The sequence below is a fragment of the Montipora foliosa genome, chromosome 12 (assembly GCF_036669935.1).
Source record: "Montipora foliosa isolate CH-2021 chromosome 12, ASM3666993v2, whole genome shotgun sequence".
In the NCBI taxonomy this organism is placed as follows: Eukaryota; Metazoa; Cnidaria; class Anthozoa; order Scleractinia; family Acroporidae; genus Montipora; species Montipora foliosa.
The window spans coordinates 27,510,275-27,522,774 of record NC_090880.1 but is presented as its reverse complement, the minus strand read 5'-3'; the positions used below and the strand labels follow the sequence as shown (position 1 = coordinate 27,522,774).

Below are 12,500 nucleotides of genomic sequence, written 5' to 3'. Positions count from 1 at the left end.
GGAGGTAATGTCTGTAACTAAAACGTTGCATTACGGGTTCATGATTAATTTATAAATAATATGCAAGGAAGTCTGCTGCTGAAAAGCCAAACTAAGTGTAATAGAGGTGAAAACATTAGGAAAACTCTCATCGGGACGGGCAAAAGGTGTCCGCGGGCGCTTAATAGAGGTGACCGCTTAAAAGAAGTTTGATTTACAATATTATTCTGCAATTATTTCGGGACTTTGATTACTGGCCGTTTAATAGAGGGTGGCCGCTTAATAGGTGGCTGTTTAATGGAGGTTCCATTGTATTTCACTTGGGTTTTACATTGATCTCATTGAGGTTTGTGCAGTACAACAAACCATCAGAAATCTTAAAACTGTAAGGAGCACGTTACAACAGTTTAAAAGGCAACCTAACTCAGACTGGCTCTTCAAAGACCTAAGAAAAGGTGTGACAGGCATCGAGCCCAACCCAATCCATAAATAATCGAGACCACGTTTCACCGGAGTGCTCTTGCAAGTAAAGATACGGTAATAAAAACGGAACAATAATTAGGGCGCGTTCCTTTGGTACGATTCCGAAATAGGAATACACGGAATAGACGGTATTCATGTTCTTTTGGGTCCTACTCCGTTTTCGGAATATTCTGCTCCCGATTATGGATAGCAGAATGAACGGAATGACCGGAATATGGTTCATTTAGCGCTGGCCCGGGGCGCTTGTTGGCGGACACTGCACAGGGTTAAGAACGTCGGTTGGTTTTTGAGGAGAGAGGAAAACCTGAGTAACCGGAGAAAAACCTCACGAAGCAGAATAGAAAACCCACATGTGACGCTGGGCGTCGCACCCGGGTCACCATGGGAGGTGGGGGGGGGGGGGGGGGCAAGAGTCATAATAAATGTACCACATGGGCTCCTGTGGGGGGCAAGTGCTCTTGCAAGTGCGCTAACTTGTCTGCCATCCCTGCCACGGGTTTTGGTTGAAACAGTTTATCCCAATAGGAAATAATAATAATAATAATAATAATAATAATAATAATAATAATAATAATAATGCAACTTTGTTTACCCTCGGATTTCAGAGCAGCTAGTAGCTAATATCTCTGAGCATTGAATAGACACAATTGTTAAGAATCCCAACTGGCGGGAGGCAAACCAGTTGGCTATTTTACAACTGCGCCAGGAAATTGAGCCAAGTACTACCGGAAACAAATTCAGTGAGTGGTCAGAACGCGGTTTTCAACCCAGGATCTCTGGATCTCAAGGCACGGGCCCTAACCACTCGGCCACTCGGTCACACTGCCTCCTCTTATGACAGCATTTAGCCCACTTGTTCAAATTGAAAAGTCCATTAACACTAATCCGCGATTGCGTACCAAACGAGGTATGAATTTTTCTCCGTCAAAAAACCCTTAACTATGTAATTTTAGGCTAAAGAAAAACAAAAGTATAAGTCAATCTTTGAAACCGTAATAATCTACGATTAGCTTAATCGGGCTTTTAATTAAGCAACTGTGTTACGGAGGTCGTCGGTTCGAATCCTTCCCAGGAAAGTCCCGAAAACTTTCGGGCCCGAAAAGCGGGCCTATGTTGCTACCACGGATATCACTCGCACAAGACCGATGATCATGTGATAGCTATCGTTTTAGTGTCACAACAGTAGCCTAAAAAAACTATACACACTTGTCATGAATGAACTTGTTTTAATCAATTCAAAAGAGACTAAAATTGGACGATATGAAGCATTGTGTCTGTGCTTTGTCAGTCTCCCTATCATGGAACCAAGCAAATAATTTTCCAGTTGTAATCTTCATTTTTTCCTTGGAAGCGATTTCGATACTCCTTGAAAATGTTATATCACAGGCGCCCCAAGCTCAGTGTGAGGTAAAGCCAACAAAAATATAAGGATTTGCATGGGAATCCCGATAAAAGACCTGAGAAGATAATTTTACGAAAAAACTCTCAATAAAAAGCCTAACCTTATTGCCATTGTGGATCGCTTCCTTCCTGTGTGGTTTTTTTCCAGATTCGACGCGAATTGAGTCGTCAACGGTTATAATAAAATACCAAGGCTGAACACTCTGAATTCTCAGGAGCCCACCAAATGGCAGACAACCCTGAGGATGCGAGAGCGCGTGACGTCACGTTATTTTGAGACAGTTGTAACGGCCGATTCAACTGATCGAGGAAAATGTTCCATAAAAACTTCAAATCGCGATGTTTCTTTTCGAAAATTCATTTTATGGACAGCCACATAAACAAAGTTCACCCACCCACTATTATCTGCGTTGTCCTGAGTGATTTGATGGGTATTTGGGACGCTTCGATTTCCTCTTCAGATCCCACGCGTCGTCACATACAATCACCTCTATCAGTGTTGTGACAGATTTACAAACTCTAGATTGTGTTTAAAATAGGCTTTTACATGGGTATATAGCGGTATACCAGGATGCGCGAGGGAACTTATGCAGGGGTATTTCTTCATAATACTGGATACGCTATATTAAGAGACACATGAACTACATATTCTGCTTAGACAGTGTCCCAATGGTCCGCGGGCTCAACAAATGTCACACGATTCGAAAGTGTTCTTGTGTTATTTCTCTCAGACAACATGTGACCCAAATTAAGAATTTGCCGTTAAAACTGAGAAGTTCACTCTGCGTTTCGATTGATATCTGATCGTTGTCTTTTTTTGTGTGACCATCTTCGGTTATCTATTTGAATTTCATTTCATTTAATCAGATTTTACAATACATTTCATTCATGAAAGAGTCTAATGATTTTGAGTTCCCTTGAAAACAGGATTCAATGTTTGCTGAGGCCGCTGACCAGGAGCCTCACTCTGCACTCTATCCCTGGGCCAAACTTTGCGTGTATCTGTCTAATTTTAGAACTAACCCTTCTGTAGGAAACTCACATTTACATCATTTTACAGCAATTTGCATACAATGTTTCTGCTATTTTTGTCTTCGTTTAATAATAACTTCATTCTGATTGGCCATTCTAAACAGTGCGCGCAGATCCCAAGGACTCGTGTGGTCCAGAAAAAGAAAGATACGCGCAAAAGGTGACTAGTAGGGGAGGTTATGGGAGAGGAAAGCTCCTACTCATGGGCTTAACAAGCCACGATGAACACTCTAATAGATTATAAAACTATAATAATTAATTATATTCTTATTTAAATAAAAGCTGGATAGCCAGTCAGTTTTTTGAAGTGGGTATACACAATCTCGAAAACATTTTTAACGCGCAAATTTATATAGATAAAACCGATAATTTTAAGTGCCCCTGTGATCAAAAATTCACCTCAGTTTTTTTCTCCAGATTTTGAAAGTTTGTTTGCTTAACACCTGCCTGGCTAAATTTTGCGCTTTGACTTTTATCCAAAGGCCGTTTACTTTGAGTGTAAGTTTCAGATTTCATGGTCCGCCATTATTCACGTCCAAAAGTGACCGATTGGACCTCAGAGGGCTGGATCCAGGGAAAAGTGACGTCAAAGGCTCACTAGCTTAAAATTTCAGCGTGTGAATGCAGCTTAATTATATATGCAAAACGCCATTTTAAAAGTCTGAAAGCCCAAAACTCCCGTGTTGTATATTAATTCTGCGGCGTACACACGCATTGCATCAAGTTAAACTAGTGAGCCTTTGACGTCATTTCCTCGATCCAGCTCTGTCCAGATCGTAATTTTACAATTTAAAAATTGTAAAATTCCAGTTAAAATAAACGGGAGTCTTTTTTAAATGAAAGCTAAAAACTTTGTTCGCTTAGTGTTTAGTTAACATAGTTTCGAAATCCAAAAAAAAATAAGAATTGATTGTTTGATCACAGGGTCACTTTAAATATATTGAAGAGATGATACTGTTTTTTTCCGATGGTGACTTGGGGATACTCGGAAAAATGCGAGTGCTCCGAGTATCCTCGGGTCACCATCGGAAAACTATAATCTCTTCATCTCATCCACCGGGGTTAATAATCATACACAAGTTCCAACTCAGCCATTTGAAATATGTTATGAAAGAATGATAATGAATATAATCACTTTATTTAAGTCTCAAGGTTATTTATCCGAGTGCTCTACTAATTTGGGAGACTACAAATAAACTGAAATCAAATGAAATCAAAGGTTGGTTTTCAAGGAGAGGGGAAAACCGGAGTACCCGGAGAAAAACCCCTCGGAGCAAGGGGAAAACCGGAGTACCCGGAGAAAAACCTCTCGGAGCAGAGTAAAGAACCATCAAACTCAATCCACATATGACGTCGAATACGGTGAAAGGCAAATGCTCTCACCACTGCGCCAGCGCTGCTTCCCCTTTTAGGGTAGAATTTACTTCTATAATATAACGTACGATTTACTACTATAAAACTTGACTAAATTCTTACGAAAGACAGACAAAGAACACGGCTTAACCTCCATACAATGAGTGGTAGGTTATTTACAGATTTTCGTTCACTAGAGTGAGGTTGCAATTTAATGAAAAGTCATGGTCCGTTAATAGCACAGCCATACAGCTCAACTCTCATGGATATGTGGTTATGCCACGACATTACATAAAAGCGAACATATCTGCTCGTAATTCTTGGCACCAACTTGTGCGAGACAATTGTTCCAATGTCTGAATTTCCCATAAAAACCTGAAAAATAATATTTAGCTATGTCAATTATGTCCCAGTAGTGCCCTGCTACTATATTTTATAAAATAATTAGGATAGTACGCGCACTCGCATTGGTTCTTAGGCGCCCGTTTTGATTGGATGTTAGGAAAATAAGAGCGTGTATCAAGAAAATCTGTTTCAATCTAGAAGAAAAAACCCAGCATTTTCCTTCATTTGTCGACTTATCTTTGAGAAATCATATATAAAAGCAATACAGGACATTTTTCCGTGTTTCCATAGCCACATCTAAACACTCGGGGCAGTTGGGAGAATTCTCGACAGTTATGCAAACCCTCGACTGCGTCTTGGACACTCGACTGCGTCTTGGGTATGCATAACTGTCTCGAATTCTCCCAACTTCCCCTCGTGTTTAAATGAGGCTATGGAAACACGGAAAACGTCCTCTATTGCTTAAATATGTCTGTCTTTTGGTAGATTCTGACGTCACAGCGAACCACTATATATGCGTGGTCGAGCTGTAAAGATGAAACAACAAGTTTTATCGGGGGGCTTGCTTTGTCATTCACTCATTCTTTCCAATTCCCGAAAAAAAAATTAAGGAATAGTATAAACGTCTTGTGATCACTTAACCTTGTAAACAGAGTGAGAGTATTTTTTGTCATCCACAGTTAAATTGTTAACGATAAACAATGGATTGAAATTTAAAAACTTTGGACATCTTTTTCTCATGCGGTTAAGAAATTGCCACCCATGCACAGACAATGCGAAAACCATACGGCGAAACGGAAATTTGGCCAAGCCGGAAAATACGAAGGTGGGAATCATTGTTCTGCCAAAAGTGATATGGCTATATCACCAGTTCCGCCCCCTTCCCCCCCCCTTCCCGTCCAACCCCTTTTCCGCTAATTTACTACATAGATATAAGTGCGAGTTGTTAGGAATGTTGTAAGTGTGAGCTACTCATGTACAGTTCTTAGTTTTTCGTTTGACCCTTTTACGACCTAAAAACAGCGAAACCGCCATCGTAGTGGTCCCTTTTTTTATCTCAGTACTGTATTTTAAACTTTCTTTCCTCTAGCAATGTTTTCCTGAATAAGTTACTTATTTCTCTACTAATGGTCTTGAGGACAATCTTTTCAAACGACATTTACCTTTTCAGAATCATCGCTTCGATACGCATTCCAGTTTGCTCCGTCCAAGCTGAACAGAATTTTGTAAGAAGATACCCGCTGACCATTACCAGGCCTGCTCTGTGTGGCTATTTTCGTCAATACTGTCTCCTTGCCAAGGTCAATTTGCAACCACTGTCCAACGGCATTTGTTCCTGCTGACCAAGAGCCAGTACTTTGACTTTTTGGCGCATTGTTGAGCCTGGCTTGCCAGGGTTCATGTGCGGCTCCCCATGTTGAAGAAGCCGTCACCGCTGAGTTCGGTATTGCCCTACTTTCCATTCCAAGCGGATGACTGCGGCATTCTGTGGTTAGAGTGATAACAAATTTTAAGGACTTCACGGTAACCTTGAGCTGGAAAGTCGCGTGTGTCAGCATGATCAATTACGTGAAAGCAATCGCTAGCTGGAACTCGAACTCACATCCTGTGAGAAAACCCTTTCCTTAATCAACAACTTCAACCTGTTTATTCAAGCCTACCTCTGTAATTTGCTCGCTTTATACATTTTTATGTTGTATTTGTACTCATTAACATTTGTCAGATATTTATATTCAGATTTTTCTCTCAAGTAACACTTGCACTGAGGAAGGCTGGAGTTTCTGCCGAAACATGTTGCTCCGCAACTTTGAAAATCGTTGTTTCTTATTAAAAGTTAACATGTCTCTCCTGTTCTCTAGACCTCTTGGTAAAACGCAAAGCATAAGAATGCGGCAACTTTCTTATGACTATGGTCTTTTAGGCTTCCTGTATAGTTGTTTCAGTTCAGTTGGGGTACACGAATATTCAATGGAATGTATTTACTCAAGCTTCATACACTCGATTCTCTTAAGGAACAAATCCGATAACCTTAACCTTCCCGAAGATTACATCAGATTCTGAACACTCCACACAAATATTAAGATGCCGACAAGCATCAAATTTCCCGAACGCACTTGCGAACCTAACAATTACGTCATCACGTACACTTTGATTAGCCTCTCAAATTGTTACTGTAATCCACTTAAGCTTAATCATTACGCGGTCTGTCGGTTAATGTCCATCAAGTCAGTCGTTTGATATATTAGGCGGCGAACGAGCCTCAAAATAACAATATCGTTGGTTGAGCGAGGAAAATTAATTGTGCTGCACGTGAGGCACCCATTTTATCTCATATTTTTGTGGTACTTTACATAAGAACGACATGAAATGAGGCTTTGACAACTTGAGCATAACAAATGAACCTTAAGCACACACTATTCTTACTCTGAAATCCGGCGCTCGTATCAATTTACTTTTAGGATAATTCGCCCACATTGAATCACGTGACGTGATTCGCGAAAGACTTACCATAGTGCAAAGTTATCTTTGAAGGTGACATTTCATCGACATTGCTGTCCTATTTATCTTAAAGTCCACATTACTTCATTTTTGGGCATGACATACCTTCGCAAATCAGAGACGGTGTGCACAGCAAGCCCATACCACATTCGCGTTGAGTTTTGCAAGGTATAGGTCGGAAAGTGTTCACCATATATACGGTATATGGATTGCTGCTCATGTCTTCTGGGTGAGACGCATGCGTCTTGTCACTCAGTTCACAGCGTTTGTCCATGCGATAAAAGTTGCTGCTTGTACATCCGGGATATGCCATGCAACGCAAGATACAATCTTCTATTTTGTCTGCGGTCTCTGTCTTGATGGTGTGGTTTCGAAGAACTTGTCCTTGCACAGAGTAAGTTGCTGAGCAAGAACTCGCAAATTCTGACCTCAACACCAAGTAAATGAGTAGAGATATCACGTCAAAATTCATTCCTGTGTCGACAAAGAACAATTTCAAAAGTCTCACAATTGTAGAGTATTTTTATTACAGGGCGCTAGTAAATTTTGATTCAGATTCATAAAGCTTAGGTCAAAGTCCGGCACAAGGCGTTTGAGCAGAACGCGGCAATAGAATATGAAACTTAGCGTTATGGAAGTCATTTCGCGATTATTCTGAGTCGTCAAGTAAAATATGTAACAACTAATTAGGATTGATAATGGTATGTTTGAAGAAGAGAAAAATGAAAATTGATAGTAGGGTTCCCACCACCCTGCGAGCAGAGCCTCCTTTTGTCTTTTTCTTTACTGAGGACGATAAAAGGAGGCTCTGCCCGAATCGCGTCAACTCGTTGAAGCCACCGCAGCCAGAGTTTCTGGACTAGTCAATCTTGTTTTCTCTCGTCAAACCAGTTTTTCCAGTGCAAGCGTCCGTTTAGTGGCAAAACCGATGGTTATAATTGAGCCCGCTATACCATGAAAAACCAAGATGGCGGCGAGATCTGGCATATTAGGCTTGGGTTCGAGACTGTATCCTGGCAACATGCAGCGCATATTCAACAAGAGCTCATGCGCTGCCAGGTTATTTGTACTTTTGTTGACAGTTTAATAACAATAACAATAATAATAATAATAATAATAATAATAATAATAATAATAACAACTTTATTGTGCACCACAAAAAAAGGTATATAGGTGTTACAAGAATCTATTTGAGAGAAGTTGCCCTTTATCGTGTGAGTTCATTGACCTATACTTTTCATCTTTATTTGAAAGAGTCTGTTTTTTTTCGAAGGGTCCATAGACCTGTACTTTTCAAACCAATTTCAAGGAAGTTCTTATTTTTTCTCTGGGTCCATTGAGCTGTAAATTTCTCTCCTCTTTCTTCCAGTTTGCTGCAATTTCCGAAGTAGATTTATGCTTTCTTATTTTTTGTTTCCTTTCTATATTTGATAATTCACATAAACATCTAAGAAATGCAACCTCATAGTTTGTTTCAAAACAATTAAATTTACTTTGAATAATAGAACAATAGAGATCAATAACAGAATCTACATTTGAAAATACTCTTGTTACATTTTTTCAGAACCATTGTATACAAAAACGTGGTAACTAATCTTTTGCTCTGCATACCATTGGAAAACACAACTAATGCAGTAGCTAGAAATTCACATCAAAAAGCCTGTGCAGCTTTCCTTATTATCCAGAATGGCAGTTTTAAGCTGTTGTTTACTGGGAACCACATTACAAGATAAATCTCCCTGACATCTTGCTCTATGAATACCTTTTACATGGCCAGCGGCCTACGTCTAATTTCTTTAGAAAATCAGAAATAAAAACATATTTTGCTGGAGTAACATTAATTTCTGATAAATTGCTCTTCCATTCTCAATGATACTATTAACTGTTTGAGAGGTGCAATAGTTACAATACTTTTGAGGTGGAAAAACAAATAGAATAAAATGACACAGCAGAACATTCTTTGCAAGAACAAAGATAAACATCATTTAAGTGCTCCTAGGGTCTAAAATTTTGGTTTCGAACATATAATGAATGAACAATGCTTCCACTGCTGCTTTACATTTTAATAATGTTAATACATTTTAATCTCACAAGTAACAGATGTTTGTGCACATATATTCTGAAAATGTTGTACCAAATTCATTAATGAATCTATTTCAATTGAAGTACATGTTGCAAATGGGTCCCATACCTAATAAATCTCTGCCATGAGAGTAAAAAATTTTACACCTCCCATTAGGCAGACAGTATATTGCTACTGTGTAAAGTTCAAGTGTTAAAATATATGCATGACAATTATCCATGAGCAAAGAATCAAAGGCAGCTAACATTGATATAACATAAGGAAAGTCTGAAATTATAGGACGTGCACTATTTAGCAAACCACTAAAACTATCACTGTATGTCAACTGATAATTAATGTAGCTTATAAGTTATAACCATAACAGGCAAATCTGTCAAAAATAGGAGTCCCTGTTTGCATGATTATGACAAAGCTGAATACATATTATTCCCAATGTTTATAATTTGAGCCAAGTCGGCTGAAGAGGTTATTGGATTCCTGAAATTTTAAATAAGTGCCGACAGAGACATTGCCACACGTTGTGTGCCTGTATTTGCCGTACCAAATACTTCAACATAATAATTTGCCTTGACTGTATGGTGCGGCAATAGTTTTAGTTGGATCAACAATTCCTGGACCTGGGTTGTTTGTACGTCATTTGCGACTCGAATTAACACAGGAATGTAAAAGCGATACAAATAGATCTTTGTAAAGCCACAGATGATTAATTTGTTACATTTCATAAATGTGAACCAAACTTTTCAATACTGGCAAATAAATGGCCTCTATAAAGTAAAACAAAAGTAAGACAGAAAACCAGAATTTCCCCTTGAAGCATCCTCTAAATTCCTTTGCCATCAACCTCCTTTGCCATCAAATTCCTTTGCCATCAATGGATATCAACGACTAGTCTGTATTGTTGAAAGAATTCCCCATTTTGACTTCGTCGCATGCCCATACCGTCAATAACAGTAGTTCTAAGAACAGTTCAGATTGCTAAAAGTCGGATCAGTTTTTCTCAGGTATTCTCAGTTTCGGTCAAAGCTGCTCTATTAATTAAAGGTTCTCAAAGATCACTAGGACCTGAGATGACCGGCATGTTGATGGAGATCAGTTTGAATGACCTTTATGTCGATCCCCGCTCTCGTGCAAAGTGTTTATTTGTAAAGCAAATTAGAAAAAATATATATCATTTTGTCTTTAATGTCAACAACTTACCTTTGGCTCCACGATCGAAAAAGATTTATTCTAACAGCTCGATCCGTACGACCCGGGCCGTACGACCGCGACTACAATCACAAAGTTTCAACAGTCAAGATGCGATGATTCGGCCGCGACCATGCACATCCAAGAGAAAATGACACATCTTAAGGGGTAGACTTTCAAAAGTCCTTCGTCTCGTGTAGATTCGCGTCCGAAAAATCACGCTTCGCTCGCCAAAACATTTTCTCCCGGGATTCTCGTGAGGTGGAATTGTGGCAAATCTACTTAAGGGCTTGAAACATGGGAGGGATGGTTGATTTCTTCAAACACGTACTGTTTATTTTGTCATGCAAAATGGACTGATATTCCAAGCATACATACATTTTAAGACTCTAATACTTCTTTTCAAGTCTTTCTATTAATTTTTCTGACTCAACAATACATCTTTCAGCATCTATTAATTGTTTTGAATAATCCCCTACCCCCCACCCCACGTAAAGTTACAGTCATGTATGTAAATGTATGCAAACATAAATTTCCATGCACTAATGTAACACGGAAAACAAGAAACGGAGGGTGACGGAGGGCATTTTATACCTCATCCGCTTACTGCGCATGAGTAATAAAGATCTTACTCGATTCAGGCTCTTTCTCAAGAACGCCAAAATCGAGCAAGCAAAAGAAAGGCCCTGCTAGCAGGGTGGGTTCCGACGTTCTTCAAAGAACATCTGGTGCTTCGCCGACCTTGATGGGCTCCTGCCGATGGCTGTTTGAAACACGAGAATTTGGCAGTATAACCCGAATTGTACAAAGTAAAATGCGGACTTTTCAAGTGTTGGTCATTCCTTCTTCTGGAGCAGATATTACAAGAGGGTAACCTGCGAATCGTCAGCTTTGTAAAATTTAGTCATTTTTAATACGTGGCTGCCAGCACGAAATTTCGTGACAACGTTATTCTACGTTTTACGTGAATGGCATGCGGTACAGCTGGTGTTGTGTCTACATTTCTTTCATTACTGGGCCAGTTTTGACTACAACAAGGGGCCGAGATATCTCATGGAGTGTCTTAGGGACTTTCAGATCTGCGACGGCCAAGTCAACGAAAACGCCACCTCAAAAAATATCTTTGCACAGTTATTTGTTATAATTTCATCTCTTTCATGTCGCACAATGTGGGCGAATTATCCTAAAAAATAAATTTGGTACGAGTAGTTTTAGAGTAAAAATAGAAAATCAATGGACCTTTGTCATCTGGCGGCCGTTCTGGTCAATATAGTTTACGACATAGAAAGTGCGGCGTACGGGGTTTTATTCACGAGTTGTTTGTGTCAAAAACCCGAACGGGCGAGGTACGAGCGACTGAGGGTTTTTGATACAAACAAGTCGTGAATAAAACCCCGTACAAAGCACTGTCTATGTCGTGAGCTGTTTATTACACATAAGACGAGAATCTTCATTGAAATAGTTTTCTGAACGCAAATTAGAAAAAAAAGCTCACTAACAATAGAACCAAATGCAAATTTAATAGCAACGGAAAATATCGCAGTAGATGCACATCAAGGAAATAAAGTCCTGAACGGAAAATGCGCTTACATGAGTTTTTTTTAAATCTAAGTAAGATATCAATAAATAGGATCATAAAGTCTCATTTAGTCACTGTCTGGTTCAACAACAAAGTACGATTTACACGAGATGCGCGAGTGGTTTGGAAAGGCCTTTACGCTATCGTTGGTTGGTTATACTTGAACACGTGAAAGAGCTGTACGCCATTATGATTGGCTGTATAGGCTTTTTTAAAATGTGAAAATAAAGCGTGTAGATTTCTACAAATAAGCTTTATGGAATAAAATATTCTCATGTTATGTGTAATAAAAAACAATACATTTCGTTCGCCGAGCCGCGTTTTCAGTCCCTCGGGAAACCAAAATGGTCGCCTTGTGAAAAAAGCCCACGGTTCAGATTTGTGCACCCAGGTTGTCGAGACTTCAAAACATTTCACGCCGTTGTTAAGCCGAATACCGGTGCAAAAGTATGTGCTGAGATACGTGCAGCACATCACTCCTCTTCTTTTAACCAATGTCACCAACGATATAATTGTTTCGTCGCGTTGTCGTTGCTGCAGCTGTCGCTTTTTCTTAGGACC

General features: G+C 39.5%; 1 protein-coding gene and 1 long non-coding RNA gene across 2 annotated transcripts in view; one reads left to right on the top strand and one right to left on the bottom strand.

Moving 5' to 3' along the window:
• The window catches only part of LOC137980406 (uncharacterized), a 150,965-nt gene that overhangs the window by 85,372 nt on the left and 53,093 nt on the right, over nt 1-12,500 (top strand). The window lies entirely within an intron of this gene.
• LOC137980394 (lactadherin-like) overlaps nt 2,693-12,500 on the bottom strand; it is an 11,254-nt gene continuing 1,446 nt past the window's right edge. The window contains exons 2-4 of the mRNA XM_068827836.1: nt 7,198-7,566; nt 5,757-6,079; nt 2,693-4,623 (exon numbers count right to left, since the gene is read on the bottom strand). Of these exons, the coding sequence (XP_068683937.1) occupies nt 4,471-4,623; nt 5,757-6,079; nt 7,198-7,564 (843 nt within the window). The 5' untranslated portion in view covers nt 7,565-7,566 and the 3' untranslated portion in view covers nt 2,693-4,470. The remainder of the gene's footprint in view (nt 4,624-5,756; nt 6,080-7,197; nt 7,567-12,500) is intronic.